Below are 18,693 nucleotides of genomic sequence, written 5' to 3' on the forward strand. Positions count from 1 at the left end.
AGGTGCAAAATTACGGGACCAAAGAGCTTTAATTGCCATTTTATGTATTAGTCATTTCGCAGAGCCTTGTGGTCATAAACACACCCCACGTGCACCGACAGACACAGGCCGGAGCCCGGGGTCACTTCCCCCGTGGCTCTCCTAGCTCTTCCAGCCTGGCTTAGCTCTGCTCTGGGCCCGGGTCCGCGTGTCCGAATCCCACAGACCTCCCCAGGGTCTGATTTCCCAGGAATGAAGGCTGGAAAGGGGCCAGTTAAGGAAACGGAGCAGAACAGAGCGAGAACACAAACGTACCCACACACTTTCCTTTATTGTCCACTCTACCCACTTAATTATTGTCTTTTTTTTAACATATGATTTGATGTTTTTTTGTCTCCATCCTTAAGATTTTTATTTTAAGGACAGCAAAGCAGACAAAAACACAGCCAGGTCCTCTCTAACTGCCTTAGCTCCGTTACAGGCCAGAGGACATTCGCATTTCTAGGTATGGAGTGTGACAATAACAATGACTTTGACATCGCCAGCATGAAAGCACTGGACAATAAGCTGTGCTCTGCGGCCTGCTTACCCGGTGAGTGGCAGTCTGCTGAACATGAACTTGGTGGGAGACGCTCCCCTGCTCGCACCCCTGCTCTCACCCTGGGACACCCATCTCCTGCCCTGCAGTTCCTGCAAGAAGGCATGGGCTTTGCTAAGGTGCTGGGAGCCAGTTGCTGAAAGGAAGTGAGGCGGCCTCGGGAGAGTCCTTGGGCAAAGAGCGACTCTGCTGTAAGCCAAATGATTTGGGCATGGAGAAAGGCGCAAAAATACCTCGAAGGCCTTCCGATTTGACCTGACCGTGTCCCCTCCATCATGATCTTGCAGATCCCATGGCAGGGGGCCTGGTCTTGTTTCCATCAACAGGCAGTTGAAGGCAGACACGGCCTCTGTGATAAGGCCTTGGAAAGAGAGCCTGAGCCCTTGAAAAGGGAACCTGTAGCCCCTCAGAGGAGAGTGTCTAGTTAGGATCAGAGAGGAATTTCAAAGCCAGCATTTTATAGACTAGCTCTGTGACCCAGTGAGCCCTGGGCTACCACCAGTTGCCTTGTGCTCCCTAGATTTGGATCCCAAAGGAACGGTCAGGGGTCGAGGGTGACTCTTCTCCCTGGAGCCCTAACTCTATAAATTCAATCAGGGCCATCAACGTGCCCCTTATTCCTTCTCATGACACTAAACTGAATCCGGGATGAGTTCTCAGGAGGAGCCCACCTGTCAGTCACACTCTGGGCACTGATGTCCCTCTGCTCCGTGCTCACCAAGGGCTTCACCAACCATGGCTCTAAAGCCACGTCTTGCCCGGTGGACTAGGTCGAAATTGCCCCTCCTGGGTTCACGGCAGAGACTGCCTTCATGTTGCGTGGTTTGTAACCTCTTAAACATGCCCTGGACATGCTTAAGCTTCAGGACAGCCACGTCCCATCGTGGGTCCAGTGCTTTACTCCCTTGGCAACGTGGCTACAGGTGCTGGAGGGACACAAACTCCTGTGGTTGCCACTCTCCATCAGCTTGCAAAAGACCCAGGTCCTCAGCCCTCTGGCCCAATGCAGGCTTGTGGTGGAGGAAGCCGTAATCCCCAGAGACACCTCCCACGGCCTTCCCAGGGGCTCACCAGCCTTCCCACTTAGCGTTGACCCAGCCAGGCCTGGGCCAGAGCGGCTGAGCTCCAGGGTACACTTCACTTCCTGCCTTCCCACTCTTTACCTGGCTTCTGTCTGTCCATTTGTTTCTCATGTCTTTTTGCCAAATGTACGTCTGTCTGTCCAGTTTGTTTATTTTGAAACTCATTTAGGTTATCCAGACTTCATGTGAAAGTTCATGTTCACCCACTCCCAACCCCAAGCTTGCTGGGCGCGCGCACATCCGAGGGGCCCTCGCTGAGGCTTCCATTCCTAACTGGCAAGAGCCTGTATTTAATATGCTGAAATTTTCCAGGAAAAAAAATATTTGTGAGACTAGATTAATCCCTGTTCCACAAAAGCGGGGATGCTTCTGTGGCAAAGGTTACGGGCAGGATTTGTTTTGGTCACTAGTTGGGGAAGATGCCATCTCTGCCCTCTTCTGCCCTGAGCCTGTGGCAGCTGTGCCGGCCAGCCGCTCACTGGGCTTCAAAAGAGGAATCTTGGCTCCTGCCTCCCCACAGTGGCTCCCCACCAAACCCCGTGTTTGGCAGTGAGAGCTCCTGGGAATTGTTTCAGCCACCCATGCTGGTGGAAACTGACCCCAGGCCTTGTGCTTCCTCCTCTCCCTAACTCCTTCCGGCCAACCTGCTGGTGGATGTTTATTCCACTCTGGGATTGCGGCAGGGGAGCGAGACCTGGAAGGAAAACACTGCCTGGGCTTCTTTACGGTGATCTCGGGAGCCAGCCATTCTCAGATTAAAGTGGCTTCACCGTTCAGGCCAGACATGAAACCGAATGACAGTGGTGGCTGCCGGGAGAGGGAGTTGAGGGTCGCATCGTAGCCTCACCCCGAGGTCTCAAGGGCTCTTACGGGAGAAGGAAAGTGCATCTGCTCTCTTGGTAAAATGCTTCTCGGGTTCTGCTGTTAGCGTCACACTGGTAGTAAAGAGCTGGGGAACTCTCTGGAAGCATCTGTCGGGTTAATGTCGGGTTAATGACAGGAGCATCCACTGTGGTAGGTCCCGTGGAATCAACAGACTTCACCACGCTCAGCTGTAAGTTCAAAGTTCCATCCTATGACTGAGGTGCCTCAGGCTGGCTTGGCCGTCAGGACAGCTTCTCAGGCACTTGGTCCCCCTCTGCACGCTGTTTCCTTCCCCACATGGATGCCACCCCCCTCACGGAGCGCCCACAAGGAGGGAGCCCGGGGAGCATCCCATGGTCCACCCTCCCCAGGCCCACAGGTGCTCTGCCAGGAGCCCCAGCTGGCGGCAAGGATGGCTCAGATTCCCATCCTTGCTGCTCTCATCACCCTTGTGGGAGTGATGCTGAGAAAGCACCTGTGTCATTCCAGCACCTCTTCCCCTAAGAAGCCTCTGGGTCTTCTTTGGCCCCAAGACCAATGCGGTGGGGGAGGGCGATGGTATGTTCTGAGATTGTTCTGCAAGGTTCTCAAAGGGAGGAAATCTGAGTTGACCATTGTAGGTGGTGAGCCGATTAGAATCGCGAGGCCATGTTAGGTAGACGGGCCTCCAAGGAATCTGATGGAGTATCACACAGGCGGCAGGATAGTGGCCAGGGGACCAGTGACAATTCTGTGAAAAGGCTCTGGGGAGTGTGATGGGAAAAAGCAAAGATAATTTGAGTTTATTAGTGGAAATACAAATGTTTTTGTTTTGTTTTGTTTTGTTTTTTGTGGTACGTGGGCCTCTCACTGTTGTGGCCTCTCCCGTTGCAGAGCACAGGCTCCGGACGCGCCGGCTCAGCGGTCATGGCTCATGGGCCAAGCCGCTCCACGGCATGTGGGATCTTCCCGGACCGGAGCACGAACCCATGTCCCCTGCATCGGCAGGCGGACTCTCAACCAATGGTAAGCTGTGACAAAGCGAAAGAGAGGCATGGACATATATAAACTACCAAACGTAAGGTAGATAGATAGTGGGAAGCAGCCGCAGAGCACAGGGAGATCAGCTCGGTGCTTTGTGACCGCCTGGAGGGGTGGGATGGGGAGGATGGGAGGGAGGGAGATGCATGAGGGAAGGGATGTGGGAACAGATGTATATGTATCACTGATTCACTTTGTGATAAAGCAGAAACTAATAAAAAAATAAAAATAAAAGACAAAGAAAAAAATAAATACTTGGGAAGAAAAAAAAAACTTTGACTCAAGAGAAGCTGGACATGGAGGAGTGAGAGAGGGCAAGGGGTAGAGGGAAAGACATGTTTCTGGGTGGGAGCTGGTGTACCATCCCCCGGGCACAGCTCCTGCACAGAGGCCTGATAAGGAGTCCTCACCTCCACCCACCCACAGCAATCAGAGAAGAAAAGGAAATAAAAGGAATCCAAATTGGAAAAGAAGAAGTAAAGCTGTCACTGTTTGCAGATGACATGATACTATACATAGAGAATCCTAAAGATGCTACCAGAAAACTACTAGAGCTAATCAATGAATTTGGTAAAGTAGCAGGATACAAAATTAATGCACAGAAATCTCTGGCATTCCTGTACACTAATGATGAAGAATCTGAAAGTGAAATCAAGAAAACACTCCCATTTACCATTGCAACAAAAAGAGTAAAATACCTAGGAATAAACCTACCTAAGGAGACAAAAGACCTGTATGCAGAAAATTATAAGACACTGATGAAAGAAATTAAAGATGATACAAATAGATGGCGAGATATACCATGCTCCTGGATTGGAAGAATCGATATTGTGAAAATGACTCTACTACCCAAAGCAATCTACAGGTTCAATGCAATCCCTATCAAACTACCACTGGCATTTTTCACAGAACTAGAACAAAAAATTTCAAACTTTGTTTGGAAAAACAAAAGACCCCGAATAGCCAAAGCAATCTTGAGAACGAAAAACGGAGCTGCAGGAATCAGGCTCCCTGACTTCAGACTACACTACAAAGCTACAGTAATCAAGACAGTGTTTTACTGCCACAAAAACAGAAAGATAGATCAATGGAACAGGATAGAAAGCCCAGAGATAAACCCACACATAGACAGTCAACTTACCTTTGATAAAGGAGGCAGGAATGTACAGTGGAGAAAGGACAGCCTCTTCAATAAGTGATGCTGGGAAAACTGGACAGGGACATGTAAAAGTATGAGATTAGATCATTCCCTAACACCATACACAAAAATAAGCTCAAAATGGATTAAAGACCTAAATGTAAGGCCAGAAACTATCAAACTCTTAGAGGAAAACATAGGCAGAACACTCTATGACATAAATCACAGCAAGATCCTTTTGGACCCACCTCCTAGAGAAATGGAAATAAAAACAAAGATAAACAAATGGGACCTAATGAAACTTCAAAGCTTTTGCACAGCAAAGGAAACCATAAACAAGACCAAAAGACAACCCTCAGAATGGGAGAAAATATTTGCAAATGAAGCAACTGACAAAGGATTAATCTCCAAAATTTAAAAACAGCTCATGCAGCTCAATAGCAAAAAAACAAACAACCCAATCCAAAAATGGGCAGAAGACTTAAATAGGCATTTCTCCAAAGAAGATATACAGACTGCCAACAAACACATGAAAGAATGCTCAACATCATTAATCATTAGAGAAATGCAAATCAAAACTACAATGAGATATCATCTCACACCACTCAGAATGGCCATCATCAAGAAATCTAGAAACAATAAATGCTGGAGAGGGTGTGGAGAAAAGGGAACACTCTTGCACTGCTGGTGGGAATGTGAATTGGTACAGCCACTATGGAGAACAGTATGGAGGTTCCTTAAAAGACTAAAAATAGAACTACCATATGACCCAGCAATCCCACTACTAGGCATATACCCTGAGAAAACCATAATTCAGAAAGAGACATGTACCAAAATGTTCATTGCAGCTCTATTCACAATAGCCCGGAGATGGAAGCAACCTAAGTGTCCATCATCGGATGAATGGATAAAGAAGATGTGGCACATATATACAATGGAATATTACTCAGCCATAAAAAGAAACGAAACTGAGCTATTTGTAATGAGGTGGATAGACCTAGAGTCTGTCATACAGAGTGAAGTAAGTCAGAAAGAGAAAGACAAATACCGTATGCTAACACATATATATGGAATTTAAAAAAATGTCATGTCATGTTTACCTAGGGGTAAAACAGGAATAAAGACACAGACCTACTTGAGAATGGACTTGAGGATATGGGGAGGGGGAAGGGTAAGCTGTGACAAAGCGAAAGAGAGGCATGGACATATATACACTACCAAACGTAAGATAGATAGATAGTGGGAAGCAGCCGCAGAGCACAGGGAGATCAGCTCGGTGCTTTGTGACCGCCTGGAGGGGTGGGATGGGGAGGGTGGGAGGGAGGGAGATGCATGAGGGAAGGGATGTGGGAACAGATGTATATGTATGACTGATTCACTTTGTTATAAAGCAGAAACTAATAAAAAATAAAAATAAAACAAAAATAAAAATAAAAACAATAAATACTTGGGAAGAAAAAAAAAACTTTGACTCAAGACAAGCTGGACATGGAGGAGTGAGAGAGGGCAAGGGGTAGAGGGAAAGACATGTTTCTGGGTGGGAGCTGGTGTACCATCCCCCGGGCACAGCTCCTGCGCAGAGGCCTGATAAGGAGCCCTCACCTGCACCCACCCCCTTCAACCAGAGAACTTCCAACTGCAGCTCCTCAGTACCTGAAGAGCAGGAAAGCTGGTGACTGGAGGGAGGCTGGGGGACGGGAGGAGGAAGGACCACAGTCCACCGTTAGTCCGTCACTTAAAGGCTGGTGAAATTAATGGGGCCAATGACCCCAGTAAAAGAATTTGGCAAGTCCACGGCTTTCCTGGGTTTCACCCACCGGCTCTGTTTCCTCGGCTATCTGGAAAGAAGGGAGAGCACTTCCGAAGAAGCCTCTGGAATGTCAGCTTCTGGGAATCTTGCTGAGGACGGGGCGGGGAGGCAGCGCTTACCGGGAAACACTGGATTACCCTAGCCGCCTTGGGGTGTCTGCGACCGGGGCTGCGGTTTCTGCGGACCTGAGCGGCAGGTGGCATCGGAGAGTCAGACCTGCTTGCGGGCACCAAGACGACACTCGGTCGGGAGACAGGGACAGGCCGCAGAAACGTGAGCAAGTGCCACTCGCAGCCCAGAGGAGAGGAAAGGAAAGCCCCAAGCATGCACCCAGCCCTGGCCCCCGCGCCACGGGCTGCGTCCCAGGAGCCGTCGCCACCTCTGAGCAGCCCAGATGGGAAGGGGGTGGGGCGGAGTACGGTTCCCGCGGCGAACTGCTCGCCGAGGGCCCCGGGGCCTCTGCGGGAGCGCCGAGCCGCGCGCCTCTCCGAGCCCTGCGCGGGGCCCTCGGGCGGGAATGCGCGGAGCCGGGACGCGGTGGCGGGTACGGGGCTGGGTCGCGCGCGGGAGAGGGCGGCAGGAGGGAGTTGGAAGAGAGTTACCGCGTGAGAGAGCGGTTAAGAGCCCGCGGTCTCGTTGGAGACGCCCTGGCCAATGGCAGAAGCGGAAGCTGTTTATATGGGCGGGGCGTCGCCACGGCAGCAGGAGACGCCTTGCGAGCGGCTACTGAGTGCCGGTCCACGGCCGCTGGCTTTCAGAGAGGCGCTGTCGGGCGTGAGTGGCGACCAGGATTGCTGGCTGGGCCCTCGAGCTGGGAGCAGAGAGCCGCGGTGAGGGTGGGCGGTGGGAGGAATTTCTTTGAGAACCTTCCTTTGGCCCGGGCTGCGCTCTGAGCCAGGTAAGGGACGGGGAGGGCTGCAGGCCGTGGGAAGGGAGGGCGTCAGTACCAGCCCGCTCTCCCATCCGTCCCCGACGGAAGTGGTGGGCCCGGGGACTGACATCAGAGGCGTTTGGGGGACACTCACTTCCCGCCCCCTTATAACTCTCTGTATTGTTTCCTTCCTTCCCCTTGATCCCCATCCTAATATCCCTTTTCAAAGATCAGACGTACTCCCCCGCCCCCCGACCCGTCGTACTGCCCTCCTGGACTCTCTCGCCCCATTTCCATTGGTTGTGGACGGAGAGAGGGTGGTTAATTCCCCGCTTTGAGGGAGAAAGGGGTGGCCTCGCATGCCCCTACACTATTCCCTCGTTTGGCTAATTAAGTCTCCCCTAAAAGATCAAAGAGGAAAAGAGCGAGGCGAACCCCGTGTGGGTCGGACCCCCAGGCACACCTTCTGTTTCCCAGACCTCGGCAGTAAAAGATCCTCCCCAGCTGCAGGAAGGATTTTAGTAAGAGCCTCCCCCCTCGCACACACTCTCCCCTCGGGGGTGGGGAAAGAGGGCTCAGTTCCCGCTCTGGTCCCCGCAGGCACCCCATTCAGTTTGGAGGAGGCTACCCCCGGATCGCGGGATGGAAGCCCGCTTCCGGGAGGCTGCGTAACTGAAGCCGCGGGAGTCAGCGGGCCGGAGAGCTCGGCGGCCACCCTCGGCTCGGCTCGTGGATGTTGACAGCCCCCTCGGAGAGTCCCCGCAGATATGGCGGAGAGCTGGCTACGCGTCTCAGGAGCAGGGGCAGCGGAGGAGGCCGGACCGGAAGGCGGCCTGGAGGAGTCCAACGCCCTGAATGACAGCCTGACCAGCCTGCAGTGGCTGCAGGAATTCTCCCTTCTCAACGCCAAGGTCCCCGCCCTGCCTTCGGGGGACACCGACCCCCACGGCTACCACGAGCTGTCAGGCTCGGCCGAGCCGGGGTCTCCCCTGGCGGCGGACCCCGCCTGCCTGGGGCAGCCGCACACGCCTGGCAAGCCCACGTACTCCTGCACGCCGCGGAGCGCCCCCTCGGGGCTGCAGGCCTCGCCTCCCGACGACGTGGACCACGCCACCAACCCGCACGTGAAGCCGCCCTACTCGTATGCCACGCTCATCTGCATGGCCATGCAGGCCAGCAAGGCCACCAAGATCACCCTGTCGGCCATCTACAAGTGGATCACGGACAACTTCTGCTACTTCCGTCACGCTGATCCCACCTGGCAGGTAGGGGAGGCACTCCCTCCCTCCCTCCCCATGCCCGCACGGACTGGACTCACATCCCAGATCCGCAGGCCAAGTAGGCGCGGTACGGCCAGGGCCCCGAGAGAGGAAGGCCGTCGAGGAAGGACCTCAAGGGAGCCCAGTGCTTGGACTGCTGCCCCTTTGACTTCAGAGACGGAGGAGGGAGGATGTTCAGAGGGCTGTAGGGGTGCCGACATAGAGGTTCAAGTGGAAAGAACTTGTCACTCATCCGGCAGGCTCAGCCCAAAGACCAGGGCTGAACTATGCGTGCACACAGCCCCCCAGGGTAGGTTGATGGACTGAGGGACACATTTTTGTCCCAAGTCCTGGAATTCCTAGACACTACCCTCCTCGAGGTCAGTTTGTCAGGGCCTGACTGGAGGCAGAGCGTCGTTCCTGCCAGGCTCTGCATCCTGCCTGCTTTCAGTTGGCTGGAGGGGGTCTGGGAGGGGAGAGGGGCGTGCTGCGGGGTGTGAAGGCCATCTGTGTCCCAGTTGAAGGGCTACGGGGCCTTCCGAAAGCTGCTGTGCCAGCCCCCACCCCAAGCCCTCCCTAGTTTCCTGCCTTCACTCCTCCCCCTCTTCTCATCAACCTCCCTGGGGGGACAATTACCTCAGCCACGTGCTTTCCACAGGGGCTCTTTCCTCCCACACTGGCTTCATGTTCCAAGTCTCCGGAACCTGGCACAGAGCAGCCAAGGGGCCCAGGCCACCATGTAAACATCCCAGTCTTGCCAGGGGGTACTACTCACCTGCCGGCCCCACGCACCAGGCCCCAGAACCCTGTGCCCCAGCGTGGTTTGGACTGTGCACCCAGGCGTGAACAAGGCAGGATGGTGATTCAGGCTGGGCACACACTGCCCTGAGCATCTTCGACCATCAGGATCAGGGGCTACTTGGGGACAGAGACCCTGAGGATGCACAGATCCTTTCCCTGTGGCACAGGTCACAGGATCACAGTTCCTGTGATCCCAGCTATTCCACGTTTGCTTGGGCCCTGACCCTGGGGCAGGTACCATTTGTAACCTTGGTGAGAAAGCAGAGACCCTCCACCACCCCCCACCCTACTCCAAGCCTGAGAGGCCCCAGGAATGAGCGCTATGCTCTTGGCTGGGTAATAATCAACTGAGGCCTCAGAGCCTGGGGTGGGAGGAGGGGGACATGGTGGGTGAGGGTCCAGGCCAGCAGCCGGCTCTAGAAACTAGGAACGTCATCAGATCCTCCCACACTTCATCCCCCCACCCCCCCACACAAACCCTCACACCCACTCACTCATTTCACAAACAGAGAAGGCCAGCCAGGCCCAGGCAGAGGGAGATGGCCGTCCAGGCCCTGGGGGAGCCAAGGCCTTTGACCAGAGGCCGCAAGCGGCGGGGTAAGGGAGGGAGGGCAGGACAGGGTGGCACTGAGAGCCACCCTGCGGCTCAGGGCTCGGATGACTGAGCAGGCAGATATCCTGGCAAAAGGGAACAAAAACCCCCGACAGCACTCCCAGCGCCTGGTGCCCCGTGGCTGGTGTCCCAGAGCCTCCCGGTCGGAGCAGCGCCTCTGTCTCCCCTGCCCCCATCGGAGAGAAGGTGGTGGTGGGACTGGCAGTGGCGCTAGGAGCCCCCCATCACTGAGCCCACCCACTCACCCAGCTGTCTTCCTTCTCTCCTATCTCCCTGTGTCCAGAACTCCATCCGCCACAACCTGTCCCTGAACAAGGGCTTCATCAAGGTGCCTCGGGAGAAGGACGAGCCAGGCAAGGGGGGCTTCTGGCGCATCGACCCCCAGTACGCCGAGCGGCTGCTGAGTGGGGCCTTGAAGAAGCGGCGGCTGCCCCCAGTCCACATCCACCCGGCCTTTGCCCGCCAGGCCGCGCCGGAGCCCAGCGCCGCCCCATGGGCTGGGCCACTGACCGTGAGCACCGAGGCCCAGCAGCTGCTGCGGGAGTTCGAGGAGGCCACTGGGGAGGCGGGCTGGGGTGCAGGCGAGGGCAGGCTGGGGCGTAAGCGTCAACAGCCGCTGCCCAAGCAGGAGGCCAAGGTCCCGCGGCCCTCCAGCCCCCTGCTGCTGACCCAGGAGGAGCAGGGTGAGCTGGAACCCCTCAAGGGCAACTTTGACTGGGAGGCCATCTTGGACGCTGGCACGCTGGACGGGGAGCTGGGCACGCTGGAGACCTCGGAGCTGATCCCGCCGCTGAGCCCCGCCTCACACGGGGACGTGGACCTCACCATCCACGGCCACCACATCGAGTGCCCTGTTACCTGGGGGCCTCCAGTGGAGCAGGCTACCGACAGCCTGGACTTTGATGAGACCTTCCTGGCCACATCCTTCCTGCAGCACCCCTGGGACGAGAGCACCCGTAGCTCCCTGCCCCCCGAGCCCCTCTTTGAGGCCGGGGATGCCACACTGGCCTCTGACCTGCATGACTGGGCCAGCCTGGGCGCCTTCTTGTAAGAAGCCAGGCCCTGCCCCACCTCCAGACAGCACCGAAGTCTGGACCCAGACTGCCCCCCTCCCCGCCAGTGCAGGCCCATGGACACCCTACCGCCCAGGCAGGGGCTGGGCCAGGTCACCCCGCCAGGCCACACGGCCCCCAGCCCAGGCCATCCTCAGATCCTAGTCCAGCAGGCTGAGAATTGGGGCCCAGGACCAAAACTGCTGCCTCCGCTCCCCAGCCCCCCATACACACAGTGTTTCGTTGATCCACTTCTTCCCTGCCCCAGAGACACGCTAAGGGCCCTGCACTATGAGAGCTGCGGCTTGGAGGGGCCCTGGCCAAGCTGGAAACATCAGTACAGGGCCCGCCCCCGAATACCTTAGCTTCGAAGCTTCTCTCTCTCCTGCTCTCCACCCCAGGTCTCTATCCAGAGAAAGTTCCCAGGTACAAGAAATACTGATTAGGTGACTGCAAATTAATACCCAAGAGGCCTCTCCCGGCAGTCTGTGAGGAGGAGCTAGGCGGAGGGGGGAAGAGAGAGGAGACAGAAATGAGGCCGGGGTGCTGGGTGGAGCCAGGAGATTTTCTAAGGCCTCTGGGATCTTCTGGCTTCATCCCTAGAGATGGAGCACAGGGTATGTGTCCCTAATCTTTGAGCCCAACTTGAGGCTGAGAGCAGCGGGGAGTTGGGGATCTGGGGGTTAGGGGCTGGGGCAGCCAAGCTGCAGGGGGAAAGGGGACAGACAGACTGATGTAGTGAGTGTAGCTATAGCGGAGGCTTAACTGGGAGGGACGCAGTGCTTGCTAGAACCACTGGGACCAGGAAGGGGGGATGGCCCCGTGCCCTTGCTTGCACTCCTGCGGGGGAGTGTCTTGCTCCACCATAAACCCCCTGGGCTGCATCCCACATCCACTCTCCTAACCCATTGGGCAATTTAACCTTTTTCATAGAAAGTTATTTACAATAAAAACATTTTTAAAAATAAAGTTTAAAAAAAATCTCAAACTGGACCTGCTTGCAACTTTCTCTGGGGAAAAGCATGGGCCAGTTTTGGGGAGGCCACGGCCCAAGGGGGAATGGCTGGGAGGAAGATGGGGGGCACCAAAGGCCTGCAGAGTGTCCCCTGATGCACTCCTCATGATCTCTGGGTCCCCAGAGAGAAAGGGGCTGAGAGGCGGCCCTCGGGGCTCCCCTGCAGCCAGGGCCTCGGCACCTCTAGATGTGCAATGGGGAGACTGTACCCACAGGCCCGAGGAGCAGGCGGCAAAGGAGGCACAGCCCCCTCCCTGGCCCTGGAGACTCACTCACAAAGGCCGTTCTTGCCCAGGGCTCGGCTCACGTTCCCCACCTCGCCCAAGTTGAGGGCCTGCCCAGACTCACCTGCGGTCCTCGCCTGGGCCTGTCTCCAGCTCCTCCCTCCCTTGGTCCCTTCCTGAAGGGACAGGGTGTGAGGTCAGAGGGCCCCAGCCCCTGGGGCCCCACTTGCCACCCTGGGGTTCATTCACCCCGCCCAGGGCCTTCCCTCCAATGCAGGTTGGGGCTGAGGGAGGCCATCAGGGCAGACGGAAGACGGGGTGCCTAGACCCTACAGCTCCAGCCTGTGAGGAATCAACGTAGCAGAGTTCTGATGGGGAAACTGAGGCACAGCAAATATGTGACACTCGGCAGGCACCTTTCAACCCCCTCACCCCAGCTTTGCCTGGAACCCGTCTCTCCCCTGAGCCCGCACCTGGCCCCGCCAGCACGCCCTTGTGGTGCACAGCCCCTTCCCCCAGCACTCACGTGCACGTGCGCACAGACACACACACACACACACAAATGGGCACTGTCCTACACAATCCTGCCCAGCCTCCACGAGCCCCTTTCTCCTGAAGCCCCTTTCTTTCCTTGCACTCGAGGCTGGCTCCAGGACAACCTGGCATTCCCCCGCCAACTTGCTGCTTTCCCTTGCTAATTATTCCAAATATTTCAGAAAGGTGCGCACACTGCAGGGCCAGCCGGGTTGGGGCCTTACAGAGCTCAGGAGGCAGCCCATCCCCTTCCCACCGCTTGCTGAGGAGGCTGCCCCAGCCTCCCTCTGAGACTCCCTTCACCCCCTAAGCAACGACTCCCTCCCTCTCCCCACCACCCTCCGGCCTTCCTCCCCACGCTCCCCAGCACTGGGGGAACATGGGGGCTCCAGCCTCTCCACTGGTCCCCAGGCTCAGCCTCCAGCCCCCGCCAAAAGGGGTACACCCTGGATTGACAGGTGGGGCCGGTCACTGTCCCACCTCCTCACCCTCTGCCTGGGCCCATGCTGGGGGAAGAGGGGCAAGGTCAGGGGTTGGCAGAACTGCCTGCCAGGTAAGGAAAGGCTGAAGAAGCTTCTGGCTGCCAGGAAGAATCACCAGGAGCTCCTGAAAATCCCTATGCTTGGGACTAGCGTCTCTGGGGCTGGGACCCAAACACTGGCACTTTTAAGGGTCCATGGATGCTGCCAACGAGCAGCCAAAGCTAAGAGGGGGCTCCGAAGCGGCCAGAACACAGGGCTTCACACACCCTTTCAGCAGGCAGCGTTTGGGGGTTGGCGGTGGAGGGGGCGGGAAGCGTCAGTGCATCCTGTCCCTCCTATTCATCCCTGCCCCGGCCCTTGGCTGGGTGGCTTTTTCAAAAAACGTTCAGTGACTCCGTATTTCTTTAGAGATTCAATGTAATCCCAGTCAATATATATTTTGCGCCCTTAACAGTAAGTTGCAGACAGGCTGCCCCATTAGCACTAGATACTTTAGTGTGTGTTTCCTTAGAACAAGGACACGCCTCCATAATCCCAGTACCACCATCACAATCAGGAAATGAACACTGACCTGGTAATCCCATGTAACCGCAGACCCCCTTCACGTCTTGCAGATCACCCCAGTAATGCTCCTCTCCAGTCCAGCATCCCAATCCAGGACCCCATGTTGCACTGAGTTGTCCTTTCTCTTTTGCCCTGTGTGGCTTTGAGCCCATGACTCAAGCTCTCTGGGCAGGTTTCGCATTTCCTTTGATCTCCACTTTTGAGGTGAGAAGCCCTTCAGCCACTTCACCCTCAGGTGTGGTACAGTCCCTTCCCAAAGCAAGAAGCCAGCTTTCTGTCTCCTCACTTTCCACCTCTTCCCTATCCTCCCTCCCCCATGTATCGCCAGCCAGGAAAGGGATGAGGGGCAATGTTCAAGAACTCAGTCTTTGGGGACCCTCCCCGTCTGCCCACGGGACAGGCCACCCCCAGCTCCAGTGACGGGAAGGCCCCCGGGATGGGATTCCATGCTGGCCTGAAGCAAATGCGCCAGGCCTCCTGAAGAGCTGAGCTGAGGGCAGGAAACACTCTTCTCCCCGCCTCTGCCCCCCTCAACATACTGGGGACCCAGACTTGAAGAAGGAAGGTCATGTCCATGGTGTCCTCCCAGATCAGCACCGACAGCGTCTCCTCCATGTCCGGCTCCTACATCGCCCCTGGCACGGAAGAGGACGGGGAGGCTCTCCCCTGCCCCCGGCCCGCCAGCAGGACCACCTCAGAAGAAGCAGAGGTAAGAGAGGAGCATGGGATCGCCCTCGCCGCTCTGCTCTGCTCTGTATTCGAGTCCCAAGGAGCTCAGTCCAGGGCCTGCCAGGGAGATCAGCAAAGCCCCCCAGTGCTCAGGAGGGGAGCCCTGGAAAACAGGGTACCGTGTCGTTGAATCAAAGACTCCCTCAGATGTGATCTTCCATGTGGCACCACTTCTGTCCTGAGGACTTGGTTTGCGTTTGCTGCCAGGCGAGCTGGGTAGGAGAGCCGGTGACATCTGCACCTTGACTTTTGTTGCTCCTTTGCAGGTGACGCCAGCGGCGTCTCCAGACTGCAACTTTGCGGGCCTCGCCACCACCGCCGAAGAGCAGGATGCAGAGGTAAGAGCAAGGTGGACGCTGGTGCCCCTCCCCGGTCAGAGGGACTGCCGGCGCTGGCAGAGGATGCAAATAGGATGGGGGCTGTTCTGGAAGAAGCCTTCCAAGCTGCTGCACTTGGATCTGTTAGAGGCAGGGTGCAGGCAGAGGGACTGTCCGATTAGCAGAGGGCGCTGGTCTCAGCGTAATAGGCGTGGGGTGAGTTCCAGAGGGAAGTCTTCCAGGGCAGACCCTTGAGAGGGTGTCTGTCCTCCAATTCACTTAGTATTTACCTGGCACAGCCATCTCACATCTTCCTGGCACTGGGGGACACAAAGACCGAGTGACATGGCTTTTGCCTGCCCACGCCCCCAATCCACCCATCCCACCCATCCCGGAGCTCCGTCTGATGGAGGAATCAGAGTTATAACTCAGCGTGAGAAGTGCTCTGATGGAGGTGTGGCCCAAGTATATGGAATGCCCAGCTCCCAGTGGGGACTCTACAACTTTCTCTTGAGCCAGATGTTCTCAAAGGAGTATCTGGATGGGATTGGGGATCCTAAAGGGTTTCTGAAAGTTTTATGATCTCACGGTTTGCTTTTTCATTTGACAACTTTTATTTCCACCTGAGAGAAACAGTGTGAGCTAAACTATTACCAAGGCTATTCCTGACAGTCCCACGGTCCCTCTGTAAGGTGCCTCAGACCTGGTCCCTCTGTAACGTGCCTCACACCTGGTCCCTATGGGCCGATCCTGCCTCGCCAAGCAAAATCTGCCTCTGCTGGGCCTCCCAGCCATCTCACACGGACAGGAAATGTATGCATACCATGAGGGTGATCAGTTCTGTCTTCTGACAATCAGTAGACTCATTTCACTGCTTTATGGACTCACAGTGCCTTCCTTCTGTCCTAGGGAAATGATGTTCTAGAAGAAGAGGACGGATCACCCACACAAGAAGATGGTAAAAGACCTGGTCTTTTGCTCCCTTTTATTATATTTCTTTCCCGGGTATTCTCTAAAGGGTAGAGAAAGGGGCACTGGTGTGACTTGGTGGCACTGCTCAAGGGTGTGGCTTTGGGGAAAGGTTGTCTTCTTGATGGAATATCAAAGCAAGCAGGGTATCTGAGGACCTCAGCAGCCTTCCTGGCTCTTTCTGGGCCTCTGAGCCAAGGCTGCAGTAGATACATGTAGTTCTCCATCTACGTTGAGTAGATCCTGAAGCTTCTTGGGCAACTGCCCTCACCTTCCTTCCTGCTTCAGCTTCTCAGCTGAGTCTCACAGAACTGCTCTAGCAGCCCCAAAGTTCATCTGCAGCAGGAGAACAGCTTCCTCCCCTTGGGGGAACCGACTGTTAGGCAGTAGGTTTTTCCTGCTTTAGTGAAGAAAATGGCTGATATTACAGTAGCAGAAGGATCACAGCCCTGGCGGCACAGCAAAGGTGAGGTGAAGAGACGTTAGCAGCTCAGCGTACACTAGTGTTTGTAGGCTATTGGAACGATTCTCTTTACCATCATTCAGGCCTCAAGTAGATAGTTTTTTTAAATTGGAAGAGTTGGTTTACAATGTTGTGTTAGTTTCTGCTCTAGAGCAACGTGAATCAATTATACATATACATATATCCACTCTTTTTTTTAGATACTTTTCCCATATAGGCCATTACAGGGAACTGAGTAGAGTCCCCTGTGCTCTACAGCAGGTCCTTATTAGTTATCTGTTTTATATATAGTAGTGTGTATATGTCAATCCCAATCCCCAATTTATCCCTCCCCTCCCTTGCCCCCCGCCATAACCATAAGTTTGTTTTCTACATCTGTGACTCTATTTCTGTTTTGTAAATAAGGTCAATCATATCTTCAGTCGGAAGAATTTTGTTTCTAGTAAGCCGAGAAGCACAGGAACGACCTACATATAGAGCAAGGAAGTGGGGGCGGGGGAGGTGACCTGGGAATCCCACCTGGGAGTGTAGGACCAGGCGTCCCAGGAACCGGTGTCTCTTCCCTCTGTTCCTCTGAGGTGCCTCCACAGAAGGGCAACCTCCAGAGCAAACCTGGATCCCAGCCTGGATGCAGATGTCACACTAGTCACCTCTGCTTTGGCCATGGCAGTTGCTTGGGGGGCGTTGTGGTGTGCAGGGGGTGCGCATGTGCACATGACCACTCTCTCCTGGCCAAGTAGTGCCAGAGGAGGGGTGGTCGCCCAGGCTGTGCCTCTGCCACACGCGCACGCCAACTAAGCCGGGGTTGGGCACTACCTCCCCTCGGTTGATGTCTTCAGGGCACAAGGCTCCGAGTTCTCCATTGTGATTGTCGTCCCCAGTAGAATATTTGCTTCTAAAAGGCACAGGGCAGTACGTGGTTTCCGCCTGACATTCCATACGTGGTTTCCACCTGACATGCCGTACGCAGTAGATGTATGTTTCTTCCTCTCCCTTTCACCAAGGAAAAAAAACCGGGTGGGGAGCTTGAAAAAATAACATCTAAAACTGTCCCCTTCCCATCTTACACGACTGTAGGTTTCTGGTCAGCCCCTTAAAACATCCTCAGAATAGCAAATTAAGTCTCAAAGAAAATAAATCATAATTTTGCGAACAATGCGATTCTTTGATTTGAGGTGCAAAATTACGGGACCAAAGAGCTTTAATTGCCATTTTATGTATTAGTCATTTCGCAGAGCCTTGTGGTCATAAACACACCCCACGTGCACCGACAGACACAGGCCGGAGCCCGGGGTCACTTCCCCCGTGGCTCTCCTAGCTCTTCCAGCCTGGCTTAGCTCTGCTCTGGGCCCGGGTCCGCGTGTCCGAATCCCACAGACCTCCCCAGGGTCTGATTTCCCAGGAATGAAGGCTGGAAAGGGGCCAGTTAAGGAAACGGAGCAGAACAGAGCGAGAACACAAACGTACCCACACACTTTCCTTTATTGTCCACTCTACCCACTTAATTATTGTCTTTTTTTTAACATATGATTTGATGTTTTTTTGTCTCCATCCTTAAGATTTTTATTTTAAGGACAGCAAAGCAGACAAAAACACAGCCAGGTCCTCTCTAACTGCCTTAGCTCCGTTACAGGCCAGAGGACATTCGCATTTCTAGGTATGGAGTGTGACAATAACAATGACTTTGACATCGCCAGCATGAAAGCACTGGACAATAAGCTGTGCTCTGCGGCCTGCTTACCCGGTGAGTGGCAGTCTGCTGAACATGAACTTGGTGGGAGACGCTCCCCTGCTCGCACCCCTGCTCTCACCCTGGGACACCCATCTCCTGCCCTGCAGTTCCTGCAAGAAGGCATGGGCTTTGCTAAGGTGCTGGGAGCCAGTTGCTGAAAGGAAGTGAGGCGGCCTCGGGAGAGTCCTTGGGCAAAGAGCGACTCTGCTGTAAGCCAAATGATTTGGGCATGGAGAAAGGCGCAAAAATACCTCGAAGGCCTTCCGATTTGACCTGACCGTGTCCCCTCCATCATGATCTTGCAGATCCCATGGCAGGGGGCCTGGTCTTGTTTCCATCAACAGGCAGTTGAAGGCAGACACGGCCTCTGTGATAAGGCCTTGGAAAGAGAGCCTGAGCCCTTGAAAAGGGAACCTGTAGCCCCTCAGAGGAGAGTGTCTAGTTAGGATCAGAGAGGAATTTCAAAGCCAGCATTTTATAGACTAGCTCTGTGACCCAGTGAGCCCTGGGCTACCACCAGTTGCCTTGTGCTCCCTAGATTTGGATCCCAAAGGAACGGTCAGGGGTCGAGGGTGAC

General features: G+C 55.0%; 1 protein-coding gene across 1 annotated transcript; it reads left to right on the forward strand.

The window, feature by feature from the left end:
* Positions 1-8,129: 8,129 nt before the first annotated feature.
* Positions 8,130-11,086, forward strand: LOC307067512 (forkhead box protein J1-like; the record flags this gene model as incomplete). The annotated part of the gene is made up of 2 exons (XM_079724962.1): positions 8,130-8,627; positions 10,319-11,086. 2 exons carry the CDS (start codon positions 8,130-8,132, stop codon positions 11,084-11,086), a joined length of 1,266 nt encoding a protein of 421 aa, XP_079581088.1.
* Positions 11,087-18,693: the final 7,607 nt, after the last annotated feature.

The sequence above is a fragment of the Hyperoodon ampullatus genome (assembly GCF_949752795.1).
Source record: "Hyperoodon ampullatus genome assembly, chromosome: 19".
NCBI lineage: Eukaryota > Metazoa > Chordata > Mammalia > Artiodactyla > Ziphiidae > Hyperoodon > Hyperoodon ampullatus.